This window comes from Antechinus flavipes, chromosome 1, assembly GCF_016432865.1.
Source record: "Antechinus flavipes isolate AdamAnt ecotype Samford, QLD, Australia chromosome 1, AdamAnt_v2, whole genome shotgun sequence".
Classification (NCBI taxonomy): Eukaryota; Metazoa; Chordata; class Mammalia; order Dasyuromorphia; family Dasyuridae; genus Antechinus; species Antechinus flavipes.
In genome coordinates, this window is record NC_067398.1 from 164,943,788 (window position 1) to 164,962,085 (window position 18,298).

The 18,298-nt window shown below is 35.8% G+C and overlaps 1 protein-coding gene across 1 annotated transcript in view; it reads right to left on the reverse strand.

The window, feature by feature from the left end:
* MCCC2 (methylcrotonyl-CoA carboxylase subunit 2) overlaps positions 1 to 18,298 on the reverse strand; it is an 89,754-nt gene that overhangs the window by 24,779 nt on the left and 46,677 nt on the right. Inside the window, exon 8 of the mRNA XM_051992513.1 lies at positions 14,130 to 14,194. Within this exon, the coding sequence (XP_051848473.1) occupies positions 14,130 to 14,194 (65 nt within the window). The remainder of the gene's footprint in view (positions 1 to 14,129; positions 14,195 to 18,298) is intronic.

The window sequence follows — 18,298 nt, forward strand, 5'->3', positions numbered from 1 at the left end:
TACCATGCTTGCCCAGACTTGTTCAGCTTTTATTAGTTACTCTACAGACCAAAAATGGACTATTATGGATTGAAACTGAAGTATACAATAGAAAATGAAATGACAACCAATATGACTTAGTTACTTCAGATATTTTAGGTAGAGGATGGATAGTGAGAGGGGCAAAGCTAGTTGGAATAAAAGTCCAAGGTTTTGAATCAGTTTCTGGTAGTAGATTCCTATTGCTGTGCAAATAGGAAAATGAGATATACAAAATGAGGTATACAAAAGTAAAATGGTAATAGTCCATTTTCCCCCACTAGCAATTCCCTACAATTCTGTGACCTTTTGTGCTAATAGCTCAATTTTTAAAATTTATTTCATATAGTATTCATTTTTCATAACACAAGAAATCTACAATGTCATAAATACTGGCCAAGGTACAAAGGTTTACAGCAGGATAGCATATAATACAAAGAGCTCACACTGCCATCTGACACACTAGAAGGTAAAAGATTTGGGTTAAAAAATATTTTAGCTTTAAGATATTAGTACAAAAGGTGACAGAATTCTAGGGAATTACTAGTGAGGAAAAATGTTTTGCATGTTACTATTTTTATTTTGCATACTGCATTATATGGTTATTCCATGGTTATTGTGTTAGGAAAAGTACATATCAGAATTAATGTTCTATTATAAAGAATTGTATACAGAAAAGTATGCTTTCAACAAAAGGTTAGTTTTTGGTGGTTGTAGGAACCCAAATCTATTTTAGGTAGACTTAAATGTATCAACATTCACATTTTTTTTTTACTTTTGTGCTACTTTCTACATACATACATACATACGTGTGTGTACACACACACACACACACACACACACACATATATATATAATTTCCCTATAACTCATATCATCCAAGGGATAGAATGTAAGTTAATAGGGAAAGAAATTGTTTCATTTTTGTCTGCTGACTCCCAGCACAGTGCATAACATATATTAAATGCTTAATAAATACTTATTGATTGATTCATGTGACATAGATAACTGAAATACAAGTTAGAGGGCTACCAAATACCCTAACTTTAAAAACTACCTTCCCTAATTTATGTTAACTTTTATTCCAACTAGCTTTGCCCCTCTCACTACCCATCCTCTACCTAAAATATCTGAAGTAACTAAGTCATATTGGTTGTCACTTCATTTTCTATTGTATACTTCAGTTTCAATCCATAATAGTCCATTTTTGGTCTGTAGAGTAACTAATAAAAGCTGAACAAGTCTGGGCAAGCATGGTAGATTAGGGTCCCTTAACATGAAAGTTAAATGACTATGTAATGACTCTAAAAATTAGTGGTCACATACAGTAGTTGTATCCCCACTTAACCAATCAGAAAATTATAACAAAAAAATTATTTATTTTAAGATCATAAAGGAAATGACAGATTAAGAGCTAGTATCCAAGTTTACTTTTTGGTACAATAATACACTGCCTTTGAGGTTTTTTAGGTGCTTTTAAAAATTGATGATCCTATGGTTTGTTTAGCAGAGGAGGAAAAAAAGAATATATTCAGAAACAACAAAAAGTATCAAGTTTTATTTACTTTTTAAAAACCCAATCATCCCAGGCACCTCAAACATAAATCTTGATAAGCATTATTCTGGCTAAATGATTTTTTAAAAGTCCAATTACAGATTACATATCTGTATTACTTAGGAAACAATAGTAAAATATGTTTGGGACTAAGAAAAATTCTAGTAGAAGATACCAGCAAGAATTTCAACATTCCAAGAGACTACAGCAACTCTGCCAAAGAAACTCTGCGGAATTTAATTTATAACTTTTTTACCTTAATAGAATGGGTTAAAGAGTGTCATTGGGGCAACTGTGATATTCTTAGAGTTTTCATTCAAGTTTCAGTTTTTATAGTTTGTCATTTCAGACACATTAGTACTTCACCAATAGTCAGGCTTGTAATAGTAACCTTCCCCGCCCCACCAAAAAAAGCCTGTCTGTATTATTTAGGAGAAGTATATCAGAAAGGGAGTTTTCATTCTATTTCACATATTACAAATGCCATCATATCATCAGAATTCTAAATCCTGATGACTAATAATCTGCAAGAAAAGACCAAATCCAGTGAGAAATTTTTGAGGACTGGAACACTCTAACATGCTATTTTACAATTACCTATTGTAATTCTGTCACACAAATAGCCCATAATTATTGAATCACTACAGCTGTACAAAAAAAAATTTTTTAAATCCATGTCAAATAAAGGTTTGTGAAATTTCCCTACTATATATATATATATATATATATATATATATATATTAATGCTATCATGAGGAAGAAATACTTGGAAAGACTGAAGTACTTTATTCTGAATTTTTACCCAAGCCTCTCTGTCACCCTCTTTGTGGGTGGTGACTAACAGACAAAGAAAAAATATGCAGCTTAAACAGAAGAAACAGAAAGATCACAAAGCTCATCACATTGGAGTCTGACAGCCAGCCAGAAGCATTTCACTCAAATGTACCAATATGATAAAGCAGCAGTCATCAAAACCATTTGGTACTGGCTAAGAAATAGAGCAGTTGATCAGTGGAATAGATTAGGTTCACAGAACAAAATAATCAATGACTATAGCAACCTAACATTTGATAAACTCAAAGAACCCAGTTTTTGGGATAAGAATTCACTATTTGACAAAAACTGCTGGGAAAATTGGAAACTAGTATGGCAGAAACTAGGCATTGGCCCATATCTAACACTGTATACCAAGATAAGGTCAAAATGGGTTCATGATCTAGACATAAAGAATGATATTATAAATAAATTAGAAGAACATAGGATAGTTTACCTGTCAGATCTGTGGAGGACGAAGGAATTTGTGACCAAAAAAGATCTAGAGATCGTTATTGATCACAAAATAAATAACTTTGATTATATTAAGTTTAAATGTTTTTGTACAAACAAAATTAATGCTGACAAGATTAAAAGAGAAGCAATAAACTGGGAAAACAGTTTTACATTGAAAGGTTCTGATAAAGGCCTCATTTCTAAACTATATAGAGAACTGAATCAAATTTATAATAGTTGAAGCCATTCTCCAATTGACAAATGGTCAAAGGATATGAACAGACAATTTTCAGATGATGAAATTGAAACTATTATCATTCATATGAAAGAGTGTTCCAAATCACTACTGATGAGAGAAATGCAAATTAAAACAACTCTGAGATACCACTACATATCTGTCAGATTGGCTAAGATGACAGGAAAGGATAACGTCCAATTCTGGAGGGGATATAGGAAAACTATGATACTGACACATTGTTGGTGAAACTGTGAATGGATCCAACCATTCTGGAGAACAATTTGGAACTAAGCTCAAAAAGTTATCAACTGTGCATACCCTTTGATCCAGCAGTGTTTCTACTGGGATTATATCTCAAAGATATTTTAAAGAAGGGAAAGGGACCTGTATGTGCAAGAATGTTTGTGGCATCCCTTTTTGTAGTGGCTAGAAACTGGAAACTGAATGGATGCCCATCAATTGAAGAATGGCTGAATAAGTTATGGCATGTGAAGACTGAGTTAGCACCCTGGATACCTTAGAATCAGCCGGAGTCAGGATAAGCTAAAGTCCTTGGTCTTTATTCTTGATCTTTAGGGGTAGAAGTGAAGGGAATGGACACAGAATCTCTGAGACCTTCCTTTTCCAACTCCACCACCAAGTGACTCTGGCTTGTCTTACTCCACCCCCTAATCCTTCCCACAATTCTCTGTATACACCAAAAGACTGAACTAGCACAGAATAGTGGGAAGGGTCATTTTCTAAGCATATGCTAATAGAGTATTGCTCAATCGGTAGTTAGCCGTAAGTGTTCAGTTGTCCAACCTCAGTGCATCAACTCAGAGTTTCAGTCCTTTACAATGGTATATGAATATTATGGAATATTCCTATTCTATAATTCTATAAGAAATAACCACTAGGACTATTTAAGAGAGATTTGGAGAGACCTATATAACTGATGCCAAGTGAAACGAGCAGAACCAGGAGATCATTATACACAGCAACAACAAGACTATACAATGATCAATTATGATGGATGTGGCTCTCTTCAACAATGAGATGATTCAAACCAGTTCCACTTGTTCAGTGAAGAAGAGAGCCATCTACACCCAGAGAGAGGACTGTGGAAACTGAGTGTGGATCACAGCATTCTTACTCTGTTGTATGCTTGCATTTTGTTTTCTTTCTCAGTTTTCTTCCTCCTTCTTAATCTGATTTTTCTTGTGCAACAAGATAATTGTATAAATATGTATACATATATTGTATTTAACATATATTTTAATATATTTAACATCTATTGGATTACCTGCCATCTAGGGGAGGAGGTAAAGGAAAGGAGGAAAAAATTTGGAACAAAAGGTTTTGCAAGGGTCAATATTGAAAAGTTTCTCATGCATATGTTTTGTAAATAAAAAGCTTTAATAAAAAATACACCAATATGCTTTCCTCCCAGGATTTGGGGCCAGTTCAACAATGGTTAATCACAACAGCAGTGGTAATAGTGGCGGTAGTAGTCATAGTATATCTACTTTGGATGGAGCTTTCCCAATTCATATATATTATCTCAAAAATCCAAATAAGCAGGCAAGTATCATCACATTGTACAGATGAGAAAAATAGACTTAAACACTCACCAAAAAGCACACAGCCAGCAAATGCTTGTCTTCACCCCAACATCCTTTTCCTGCCCCCAAACCCAAAATGTCCTACTGCCTCGCAGAACAAATATAAATACATTCATTCCATGAGGATTTTAAAGCACCTGCTACTGTGGTAACCAAAAGCAAAAATGAAAACAATCCCTGCTCTGAAGGAGCACTAGAGAAAAACAGTATGAAAAACTCCATTGGGGAAAACAAATATTCAAAGCAATTGCAAACTAACTTCTCAGGAAAAGAAAAGTGTCCTTGGGAAAATCAGCATCATACAAGTTGATATACTGATAAAAACTGAGCTTTGAAGGTAATGGAATTCTAGAAGCTGAAAGAGTATATTCTGGGCATGGGAGACAGTCTGTCTATGGAAAAAGGAGATGCATTTTCCATCATGGGGAACATCAAGGAGGCATTTTGATTAGAATATACAGAGGGTAAAAGAAAGAAATATATAGTAAGGCCGATGGGCTGGAGTCAGAATGCAAATAGTCTATCCAAATGCCAAACAGATAATAAGTTAGTATTTTTTTTGGAAGCAACTGAGAACCACTGGAACTTTTTGAGCATGAGAGAATGACACAGGAATTATCTGCACAGAGAAATATCACTCTGGCAGCTATCCTTTACATTAAAGGATAGACTGGAAACAGATTAAGCCCCACCCCATACCTAAACTGGCTACCATCTATAACTTGTTATCCTTCAAAAGATAAAATAAGTAACAAGGGAAATTTGCTATTTAGTATCTGACAGTCTCACCAATAAAGAACTCTGCTGAAGTAGAAATTGTAAATCTTAAAGGGAAAATAAATACTTCATTTTACATATTTGTTAAAGGAGAAAAAAAGTGGGAAACATCCTGTACTTTTGAAGAACAGATGTCAAGGAATTAAGAGACAAAACAGGTAAGATCCCATTGCCCAAAATTCCACAGAAAAAAGTTACTTCAGTAGAGCTAGGAAATTCTCAGAAATTAGCTTGTGGGGTTTGTGGTGGGGGAAGGGGTGAGAGAGAAGGCAGAGAATGGTTTTCTGTATCTTGCCCAAGCTTTTCACCTCGGGCATCTATTCATGGACCTCATCCCAATGCTGAGCAACAAGTAACCTTTAACTTGCTCTATTTTTCCAATCTGAACTGTTTCAGCTCTCCTTCAGAAATCAAGAAGCCCTCTCACTCCAAAAGGCTCACTATAATGGTGCTAGATTTAGGGCACACACCTGATTGCCTTTAATCCTACTGCAGCTCAGAACTCCCAAGGGATCTACCAGCCTCCCCAAAAGCAAAGACATTACACTCAGACATTCAGAATTAATGAAATTCTAAAGATAAAAACCAATTCAATGAGGAGAAAAAGGAAAAGCTGTTTAAAGAGATCAATATAGATACAAAAGGAACTCACTGACCAATTTAGACTTATAGAAGATTCATATGGAGGATGGAACCAAGAACAAGTAACTGAGAGTAAAGTCCTGTAAGAACAGTATTATGATGACTAAAGTTTGAAATGAGTTGAGGCTGCTGATGAATTTTAAAGAATTATATTTCCTTCTTTCTGTCAAAGTTACCAGTCATCTTTCAATCACCTAGGTTCAAATTATCCTTGACTCTATCTTATCGCACATTTCCAGCAAGTTGCCAGATACTGTCATTTCTACTTTGACAAACATCCCTCACTAATATTCCCTTCTCTCCACTCAAACAGCTGCTATCCACATTCAGGCTTTCACAATCTCTACTCCTGCAGCCTTCTAACTAGTGTTGCAAAATCATCTCTCCCAACTCCAATCCAAATTCCAGTTACCAAAACAATTTTTATTGCAGGCTGAACTAACTACATTACTCAATTATACTCAATAAATCCCAGTCATTTTCTACTAGGATCAAATATGAACTGTTGTGTTAAACATTTATATCTCTTTGCTAGCTGCCCTCCCCCATTTTTCTAACCTTATTACACTTTACTCCCCTTCATACACACTATAGTTTAGCCAAACTAGCTTTCTTACTGTTGCTCATACAGAACTTTATCTCCTATTTTCATACCTTATATTGTACAAGCTGTTCTCTAATATATGGAAGTACATTCCTCACTTCTGTCTCCTGAAGGCTCTAGTTTCTTTTGAGGCTTAGTTCAAACATTACATGAAACTCTTTCTAATCCTCCAGCTGCCTAGGCTTTCCTTCCCACAAATCACCTTGATTCTTTTTTTGGATACCTTTGTATGTGCTTCTACTCTGGCTAAACTGTAAGCTCCATGAGCAGACTATTTCACTTTTGTCTCTATCCCCAGTTCAGTGAACTAATGCTTATGGACTGATTAATTCTTTAAAGATATCAAAATGCTATTTCAACTATATTTGGGGGGGGAGGATTTTTAAAAAAGACAAGAACACTGCTCAAAGCAGATAGGGAGATCATAACAGACAAGTGAAAGAAATTAGGCAAAACTATTCAAATGTGATTTTAATTCTATTTTATCTTTCAACAAAAAAAAAAAACTTTTTAGACCAAAAGGACAAAAAAGCAAATATGATACTAAAACTCAAAACACACAGAGAATGAAAGACAATGCCTAGCTAGTCTTGATGAATTCAAGTCACCAAACAGATAAATTACATCCCAGAGTATTGGAAAAAACTCACAGATGAAATTGCTAAAGCACTATCAATGATTTTTGAAGAACCTAGATAATAAAAAAGATACTAAATGACTAGAGATAATATACTCCATATTCCATTGAGCCCTAATGTAACTGATCTGGATGATGACCACAGAATGAATATCTTAACCCACAAGCATCCTTTTTACTTGAATGGTTTATACCTCTGACTTGCTCTATGGGTCCCTAAATACCACTCTTCTATCTCTTGATCACGGAGTGGCAATCAAATCAACAGTATTATTGCCACTGCAAAGGAAGTGACAATGTACTTATTGTCCAATTGCCCTCAAAATCCCTTTGATTCAGAAAACTGACCCTAAGGAAACTATGTGACCAGTGGAACATTTTTTCCTTCACCTTTCCTCTACCCCTCTTCCAAACCCCAGGCCATCTGGATGAGCCTGGTAGTTAAAAACTCTAGTTCCTAAAGTAAGATGGAGAACCACTAGGAATTACCACTTGCCCTGACACTGCAACCAACTCCTCCTAGACTTATTATGTCACCTCCTTAAATGCCCTCCAAACACGGGGGCCCCAAACTCCTGGGCCTTGGCACCTTGTCCTGTCATTGTATCCTTGGGACTTCTGGCCCTTTCTATCTACCTCAGAAATTAGCTCTTTTTTATGTATTGAATCTCCCAATTAGACTATACATTTCCTGAAATCAAGTACTGTCTTGTTTTTTCTGTTTATATCCCCAATGCTTAGGATAGTGATTTCTAAGTGCTAAATAAAGCCTTTATGTATTTATTTATTTTGTTTTTATTATGTTTATTATATTATATAATACATATATTAAATATTTATTATATTTAAAAGGAAATTCCTTTTTCTGGCTATCACTTTATAGCTAGCACTCATACTCATGCAGTCACCCAACCTCTCCTATGTCCCCATCTCACACTATCTTTCTTTCACTGTGTCTTACGGAATCCACATTCTTCAGGTAACAAATTGTCCTTCATATTCAACATGTCCTTCTCAAGGTCCTACCATCTCCTTGCAATTGAGGAAACTTAGCTTCCATTCCCCACCCTATGCCCATAAAATGATGTATCCCTGGACACTGAACACACTGAACCAGGAAAAAGATGTGGCATTCTACTTGCATCTCACTGCTATTTTCAGATTCTCCCAGCTTCCCACCATCATTCAGGAATCTCTTCTGCTCTGAGCTTCACTCCATTTAGATATACTATTATATCCTAGTAGCTACTCTCTACTGGTCTTTAGATCATTCTTTATCTTTTCTCAAGGTATTATGCAATCACCACCCTTATAACTAGAGACTTCAATTTGCATTATGATGTTCCTCAAATACAAACTTACTTTCAGTATTTTTATCTCAACACCTGTGATACATTTTCACTAGGATGTTCCAAACAGGAATAATAATGCCCTTAATCTAAGCACAACAAACATGTTCCATCTCCCACTATACATAATTATATTCCTCTGTCTGATCATAACCATCTATTCTTCCACTATTCCCTGTGTATTCCCCATCACCATCCTAACCTATTCTTTACAATGCACTGTCATCAGTGCATGGTGTAGTCATTGCAATCTCCAGTCATTCTGCCCCTCTGGTTTCCCAGGCCATCATTTCTGCTCTGGCCTCACTTTTTGACCCTATAGCTAATCAATTCAAATTAATTTTCCTTTACTTTTTTCCCTATTGCCCCTCATTTCTTTCCAAATTTTAGTGCTATATTGCTCCTTCCATTCACTAATAGAGGGAGTCATATATCTGTGCTAAATTCACTCAAAATTTTTATTTTCTGTTTTTTGTGATTTCCTGATTTATGCTCTATAATCTTCTGATTTATATTCAATAATCTTAACTAGGCCTTCGCTGCTATGCCTCTTCTCTCAATATCTATTTCAGATCTCTTCTTGACTTAAGCTCCCTATCATTTCCTCTCAGTAGAGAATCTCATTAAATATTTCACTGGGGACAGCTAGATGGTGCGGTGGCTAGAGCATGGGCCCTGAAATCAGAAGGACCTGAATTCAATTCCTGCCTCAAACGACTTAACACTTATTTAGCTGTGTGACCCTGGGCAAATCACTTAACCTTAATTGCCTTACCAAAAATAAATACACAAATATTTCAACTGAAAAGAAAAATCACCTCCCCATTACTCCCTATTCTCTACTCTTTTGCTCCAGTCTTAGAGAGATAGTTTTTCTACTTGTAAAAGCCAAGCTTTTTGTATTCCTAATTCCATCTCCTCTCACATAATACCTTTGGGATTTTGTCCTCTTACCCTAATTTTCAATTGCTTCTTCAATCTCTCATTCTCCATTGTCTTTTTCCCACGCTTATAAATAAATATGCCTACCTCTTCCCCATTCTTTTAAAAAAAAACTTCATTTTAATCTAATTAATCTCTCAAGCTATCATCTTTCTTCCTTTCAGCCAGCAAGTATTTATAAGCACTTACTATGTGACAGACACTGTGCCAAGCATTGAAGATAAAAAGAAAGGCAAAAGATAGTCCTCATTTTTAAGAAGCTCACAATCTAATAAGAGATATAATAAACAATTATGCATAAATAAGATATAGATGTGTAAATTTAGATCTATGTATAGAAATAGCCTCTTACAAAATGTGGCATCTAAGTGGGGATATGGAAGAAGCTGGGGAAGTCAGGAGGCAGAAGAAAAGAATGAATTCCAGGCATGGAGAGGAGTCACTTAAAATTCCTAGAAAAATAAGACAGTGTGTTGTATGTAGGAAACAGCAAGGAAGCCAATGTCATTGGAACTAAGGATGAATAAAATATAACACTGAAAAGGCAGGATAGGGCCAAATTATAAAAGGCTTTGAACATGAAACAATGGATTTTCTATTGAGCCTGAAGGTGAGAGGGAACCACTGGAACTTACATAAGAGAGTAACATCAGATCAGCACTTTAAGAAAATTTGACACCTGAATGAAAGATGAACTCACCAACATCTTAATAAAGATGTCTATCACTTGTAGCCTCAGCTTTTTCACCTCATTTTCACTTCTTAATCCCTTTCAATCTACCTTCTGATATCCCTCAAATGAAACTGCTCTCTCCAAGGTGAGAGAGCCAAATCCAATGGCCTTTTCTCTGTCCTCACCCTTCTTGACCACTGTGTAGCAGTGACACTACTGATCACTCCATCCCTCTGGACACTGTCTGGCCTGAGTTCTGTCCTCTCACAGCTCTCCTCCTTGTCTCACCACTCCATCTCACTATTATAGTAGAATAGATGATAGATCTGTAAGTCAAAGAACCTAGATTCAAGTCCCAATTCTGCCAAGTGACATAACTTCTTAGAATCTTAATTTCCTCATCTGTCAAAGGAGGAGGCTGGACTAGATTACCTCTCAGGTCTTTTGTAGCTCTAGTCATCCCCCAATGGGCAGTGTACCCAAGGACTTTGTCTAACCTTCTCTTTGCACTTTCCATCTTGAGTGATTTTATCAATTCCCAAGGATTTAACTACTACTGCTAAACAGATGACCACCAGATCAACACATGCAGCCCTATTCTCTCTCCAGTGCAACACCAGCCTCACACCATCACCAAATGCCTACTAGATGTCCTAAAGGCATTATCCTTTTCCCCAAAACATTACCCCCCTCCTTTCTAACCTCTGTATTTCTACTGAGCACATCACCATCTTCTTGAATTCATGTTCACAATCCCAGAATCATCCCCAACTCTTCCTTCTTTATCATCTGCCACACCTATTGACTCTTCTTTCTGCTCTGTGAAAGGAAATTAGAAGGAGGTATGTGAATTCAGATGGAGTTCTCTGTCTCTCTCTGTGTGTCTTTCTATCTCTGTCTCTCTTTCTTTTTTTTCTTTCCTTTCCCTTCCTGTGGGTGTTCTACCCAAATGATTGTAGAAACGTTGCAAGATATCTTGGGGTCCACGAGCTAGATTTCCTTCTCAAGAACCTTACCTTAAATCCAAATCATTGGCTCTCACTGATTGGCCAACAAAAGGTCCCAACTCAAACCTACGTACCTCTTCCCACTGCCATCCCACCATTCCCAATGCTTCAGAGTAAATGTAAATAGCAATTATTTCTGTTTGGGCCAGAAATCTTAAGGGCCTTCCCTTCCCAGATTGATTGCTTTTTTTCCCTTTTAAATTAAGTTAAAAAGGCCATGCTATGCCCTATTTCTTTCTTATCTATGTTTAATCACTGAATGGACAATAGCTTCAACCAAACTGAGACTTGTTAAAGACCCAATCTTAAAAAGATTAAGGTCATCACTAGTTATCCACTGTATTCAAGGCCATCTCCAGTGATATTGATCTGTATTTTGCCACTGGATCCAGTTGGCTCTGGAGGAGAAAGTAAGGTTGGTGACTTTTCACAGCCCTCCCTCACTCAAATCCAATTCATTTCCAAGTCATGGCATGGAAGTGACCATCTTCAGCAAAGGACAAACTTCTATCACTTATGAGTTTAGGCATAAAAATTATTCTGAGACAGAGTCCCATAAGCTATACCAGACTGCATAAAATAAAATTTTATTTTATTCAAAAATAAAAGAATAAAAAAGATTAAGAATACCTACTCTATAATGTCTCTTGCATTCACTCCTATCTCTTCAGTCATACAACTACCATCATAGTTTAGGCTCTCTCTCCTTTCACCTGGACTACTTTAAATGCCTAATTCGTCTTCCAATCTTTCAGTCTCTTCCCTCTCCAATCTATATATCAGTCGTGCTAGAATGATATTCCTAAAGTACAGATCTGCCCATGTCTCTTCCCCAATCAAAAAATTCAAGAAGCCTAGTCTTATTTCTAGGATAAAATACAAGGAAAGTACAAAGAGACACTGAGAAGTGATAATGATATAGAAAAGAAAAAAAAAAAAACAGAATATCAACAAAGCAATTAAAAAAATAATTAAAGCTACCTAAAAGGAGTCCATTTCCTTAGGACACAGTGTTTTCCCCCTCACCAGGCCTTAAAGTAAAGACCAGGTGAATATTTATTGAATATGTGGCAGAAAACATATTCTGAAAAAGTTCATGTTTAGGTTGGACTACATGGTTTCTGAGGCCCTTTTTAACTTCTAAATTTTCTTATTGTCATGAATTATTTCTTAGGGATACAGTCTGGCATTATGGATATAGCACTATAGTTGGAATAGAGGAGATAGATTCAAATTTAGTCTCTGATACATCCTGATACAGCAAAATCATCCAATCTCTCCAACTCCTCATTCCTCATTTGTAAAATTGAGATAAAAAACTCTTATAGTAGCACTCCAAAAGATAATAATTATAAAGCACTTTTCAAACCCTATAATGCTATTTATAGAAGAATCAGTTATAATGAGCCATCAGCTTGGTCATCCTGACTGGTTCACTCCACACATTTTTGCTCTTTCCTGTCTTAATGCTCTTGTTCAGTGTATGAGAAGTAAAATTGTAAGGTTTAATTTCCACAATTGAAAAGTTTCAGAATCTTACAGCTTCCCTTTCCATTACAGTTTAAAAAAACATGATGTAAGCTTTAGGGTCAGTACATCCCAGCTGAAGAGAATTAAAGAATGGCTTAAATCAACAGAAGTAACAGCAGGTGCAGGCTGAGTGGGGATTTTTGCCCCAGGCAAGCTACAATTTTAACTGAACATGGTTAATAAACTTCATGCATAGTAGCTGGCAACCCACATAAAATTAAAGCCTCATTAATGGGATGTTTGACAGGGAAGGGGAACATGCCCTAGGAGAATACACCATGTAAGGGATGGATAAGAAAAACTATACCCAGAAGGGAACTGACCAATTCTCTGAAGGAAAGGGACTGCGATGAAAGCATAAAGCTTATCTTGCTTCTGTATCCAGTGCTCCCTCTTCTTAAAGGAAAGCAAAGCCAAATTCTAGACAGAAACATTCAATCCTTTGTACTTCTTTAAAATAAACTTATCTTGATATCTGAATTTCAAGTGTGTTTCCAACAAGTTGGCTTTACCTTACTTGACAGGCCATTCTCTTTTCATTCCACCAAAACTCTAACTTATGCCAGACAGTTCCTTCAGCACCATTTCATAACATACCACATACTTATACAATGTTAAAGCTGAAATGGGCCCCATATATTATCTAGTCCAATCTATGCATTTTAACTGTTTAGGAAAGTGAGATGCAGATCTTTCGGTGACTTTTTAGGTCCCAAAGATATCAGTTGCTTTGTAACTTTTCTTTCACTGTTTCAGATATTTATGTACATATCTACCTAATTCACTCACAAATTCAAGTGGAGACAACTTTCTCAGTTTCTTTTGAAGCTCCCATAGCCCCTAATAAAAGTGCTACACATGTAATAATGGCTCAATGTGAACAATTAATAAACAAATTTGAAGTAATTTCCCTTAAAAGCCAGATGTCCAAAACTCTACACACATGAAGTTACTATTTCTCAAAAACAAAAAACAAAAAAACTCACCAATTAAAAATTATTCATTGTTTATCTTCCCATTTTCATTACCTCACCTTCTAAAACAGCTGCATGCCCTAAAAACCAAGTGCATCAAGGATAGGAGAGCGTTTATTGAACCTGATTTATAGGACAGTAAGAGGATTCTGCCTCTCTTTCCCCTCCAGGCTACAGTAATCAGGCTGATTTTCTTAGGAATGCAGCTCTACTAGCAGTAATTGGCTTTAGACAAAGACAAGAGTGGCCATCTATTTTCCCAATGCTAGCACTTAGTTGGGATGCTTTTTTAATGGGTTCTCAATTTTACCTGCAATGCAGGTCAGCACCTCCAAGGTCCTCAGCTGACACCTCTTCACCAGTTGCTGCTTTAACCTACAAGAGCAAAGAATTAGTATATTAACATATAATATTTCATCTTTAGTGAAAGATTTTGCCATTGAATAAGGGTACACAGTGTTCTCCTAAAATGACTATGTTCTAATCTAACCACACCTATTATCCTCCTTCCCACAAGCTGAAGAATCCAAAAATATATACATCAATCTTGGAAAAAGATAAGTCTTTGAAAAATGGAAAAAGTTACCAGACCGGGGTTACAAATTTTCTTCTCTGAAGAAGTGCCAGCATAAAATAAATAACCACCTAATCAGAGATGTTAAAAGGCAATTCTGCCTGAAGACCACAGTACATCTTTCCCAACATAAATCAGGTTCATAAATCTGATGGTTTTCCTAGGTAGCCAGGTGGGCATTGGCAGAGAAAGCCTGAATTATTGTATGTGATCTGGAAGCTTCATTATTCACTGAGAAAATCAGAGAGGAATACTGATAAAATCATCTGAGCCTAAAGTGGACTTTTTAAAAAAATCTGATTAGGTCCTCTATTCAAGTGGATCTTTATGATAAATCCATCCCAGGTAGAGGTCTTTGGCAGAATTCTTGCCAAACAGATAAATTCTTTGCATTGGCAAAACCATCATAACTCTTCAGTATCCAATCTGAAAGTCAAGTTATGATGTCCAACCCCCCAGGTTATACTTCCCCTGTTAAGGGTCTTTTATGGCCTATTCTACTGAAATTCCCTTGTTAATTATTTTTAGGGTGCAATTAAGTCCCCTTTAGGGTTAATCTGTCAGTCAATATCCCCCACTTGCCATGCCTTAATGGCATCTCCACTAGAGAATTAGTCCTTCCCCTTGTTAATTGTTAAAATCTCTTTCCTTGCTAAAAAACTGTTTTAAATTTAGCCCACTTTTAGCAGCATAACAATTCTTTGCCTTTTAATTTGGAGAAGGCATTAAGCCTACAAATTCTTTTGGGATGACCCATAACAGTGGTCCATAATCCCAATATACTTCTGGGGCATCACTCCTTATCCCATCATTTTGGTGGTCAGTATCAGGAGACTCTTACTGCATCCCCTACCTCCACAAATCCACATATTCACTATCAAATGTTTACATCCAAAAGGGGGTATAACTTGAAATACTGCTCCTATTGATGGGTATGCAGGGTTCCAGGTAGGTTTAGCAGAGAAAGCCTGAAGCATTGATAGGATAATAATACTTCTTGAGGCAAACAAGAGCACTGAAAGGATCATCTCAGCCTTAAATGGGCTTTTTGTTAATAAAGAGTATTTTTGTTCAAGTGGATTTTTTATTATAATGCCACCCTACCTGGGAGTCTCTAGAAATTCCTTCTTTTACTATACCCAAACAAAAAACCAAATTATAATGTCACATCCCCCCCCCCCCGGTTATATTTCCCCTATAAAACATCTGTTTACACTGTAGACCTTTGAGAACTTTCTCTATGAATTTAGCCTGCCAGTCAATGGCGTACTTCTCTTTATAGATAAACTATTTTTTAGGATTTTCTGACTATGATGTACTTCATGGAATCTTCCTCCTGGCTACTGCTAGGGAACTTTTCTTTCCCCTTGTTAATTGCTTTAAAAAAAAAAAAAACCCTTATTCTTGTTAAAACCCTTATGCATTTAGTTCAATTTCTGCAATGTCATCAAATCTTTGCCCCTTGATTTGAAGGACATCTAAGCTTACTAATTCTTTTGAGATAATACAAGACATAAGTCCAATATAATTTTGGGATATCACCCCATACCTCATCATTTGATGGATTAACTCCATTTTTGTGGCCTGATATAGGGAGAGTCTAATTACACCCTGTTACTACAGCACTACAGTTGAGGTTAGAAAGGGGAAACTCCAAAAATTTGGGGTCCCAGACCAGTGTTGAGAAGTGTCTCAAAAGAATTTGCAGGTTTGAACCCATCTCCTTGGTCAAGGGGCAAAGATTTATTGCAATAGTAACACCATTACAAAGCAAGCTGAATTGTAAGGGAATTTAGCAGAGAAACAGAAGCAAGGAAATACATTTATCCAGTTTTCAATCATAAATATGCTAACTATGGCTCATAGGTAGAAAGAAGTGGTCTCTGGAATTTGGTTCTCTTGACCAGATTATTACTGACAAGAATTGATGAATTGGGGAATGGTCTTATTCACTATTGTCTGGAAAGTTTGATCTGTGGGAGTTTGCTGAGGCCAGAAGTTATCTCACTAAGGAGTGGTCAGAATCAGACAGATTGGGTATGGGAGTTTCCTGAGGTAGAAAATATAGAATCATTCACTTATTGACAGAACAGAAGCCCCCCTAAAATCAGGGGAACATAAAATTATATTACATAACTACTACATATCTATATGGTTTCTTTACATTTAACAATCTTGTCCTTTTACAGAAAATTAGAAATAATGAAGAGGCACCTCAAGTTCCCTGAACCAAAAATATTCCACAATTAAAATGGTTGGCTAGTTTTATGACCCTACTTACACAACCCTAAAACTATTCACCAATATGAAATACTTCACTTGATCAAAGATTTGGCTTAAAAACAACCTGAAATCAATCTCTAAGTGCCCAAAACCATCATTTCAATTCCTATTATTTGACTAAACTTTTTTCTGCAGAAGGTAACATTTGAATTAAACTTTATTTAACCACACGAAATTTCTATAAAGAGCCATAACACTAAATGCTTTGCATCTCCTCAATAAACTCATTTCTTTCCCTTTTCCTCCATCCCTCCATCCCCCACTCTCTCTCCCATCAAAATAAAAAATAAAACAAACAAAAACACCCTCCTGTGATTATAATAAATTTACATTTTCAAAGACAACCATTCTGAGCAATACTGAAAGTTGGAGAAATGTCCAAGTTTACACAGAAATCAATGAATTTTCACCACTATAACTTCAGTCCTCTAATAATTGGAACTAGGCAATAAAAAGAAAGGCTAGGTAACAAATTTAAAAGGACTTGATTAGAGTCTGAGAAATCCTAATAGGAATGAGGCATTTAGTTCTAAATGCCAATTCCATCATATAGGAATTGGTATTGATTAGTCCTTCTTACAGCTCATTACTTTGTTCTTCTCTTCAAATAGGGGATGCTTTTATTTTAATGTAGCACTAATCTGAAATACTAGCACAGAAATGACATTCTAATAATCCCTACATCAAAAGCTTTTTAAATGAAGCATTAGTCCTGCTGGAAGGACGAAATTATGTATCTCCAGAAATGTCTCTTAGTCATCTTGTCAAGGAATTTGGAAACAATTTTTCCTCTATTAAACAACATTCAATTTACACACTAACGAATTTAAACAGTTGTGTGATTTTTTAAAGCAGCAAAAAAAAAAAAAAAAAAAAAGAATAAACACAATCAGATACACTGTAATATTAAGTTGTTGGGGTAGTTTTTTTTATTTGGGGGGGATCTAATTAAGCTGAATTTTTCTACCAAAAAGCATCAATTGAAAATGCTCTAGATTGCTGTGTGCTAAGTGGTAGAAAGCTAAAATCGAAAAAAAAAATCAAAACAACTTATCCTATTAAATGAAAAGTTCAGGCTAGTGAGAGATATTTTGAAAATGCAATTAAGAAAAAAAGCACAAAATGGGACATAAGTGGAACAATTTTATGACTACTTTATAAAGTTTAATGCATATCTTTAAAAAAAAAAAACCTGTAATAGAAGCTCAATTCCTTATACCAATTTCTTCCCTATTCTTGACATCTTTACAATGTCCATTTATTGACTGTTAAATTGACAACTGATAAAAAAAAAATTAGTGAAAAATTCAAATGTTAAGTTACCCTTTCTTTTCTTTTTTTCTTTTATTTTCTTTTATTTATTTATTTTTTGTGGGGGCAACTGGAGTTAAGTGACTTGCCTACGGTCAGATAGCTAGGAAGTGTTAAGTGTCTGAGGCCGGATTTTAACTCAGGTCTTCCTGACTCTGAAGTGCTCTATCCCAGCTGTGACATCTAGCTGCCCCTACCCTTCCTTTTAAAGTAACAGAACAAGCAGATGATGATTCCTCTACAATCTCACACTATCAATTTTTGCAACTTTTCAGTGGTGATAGGCTATATAAAATTATAACAAATGAACT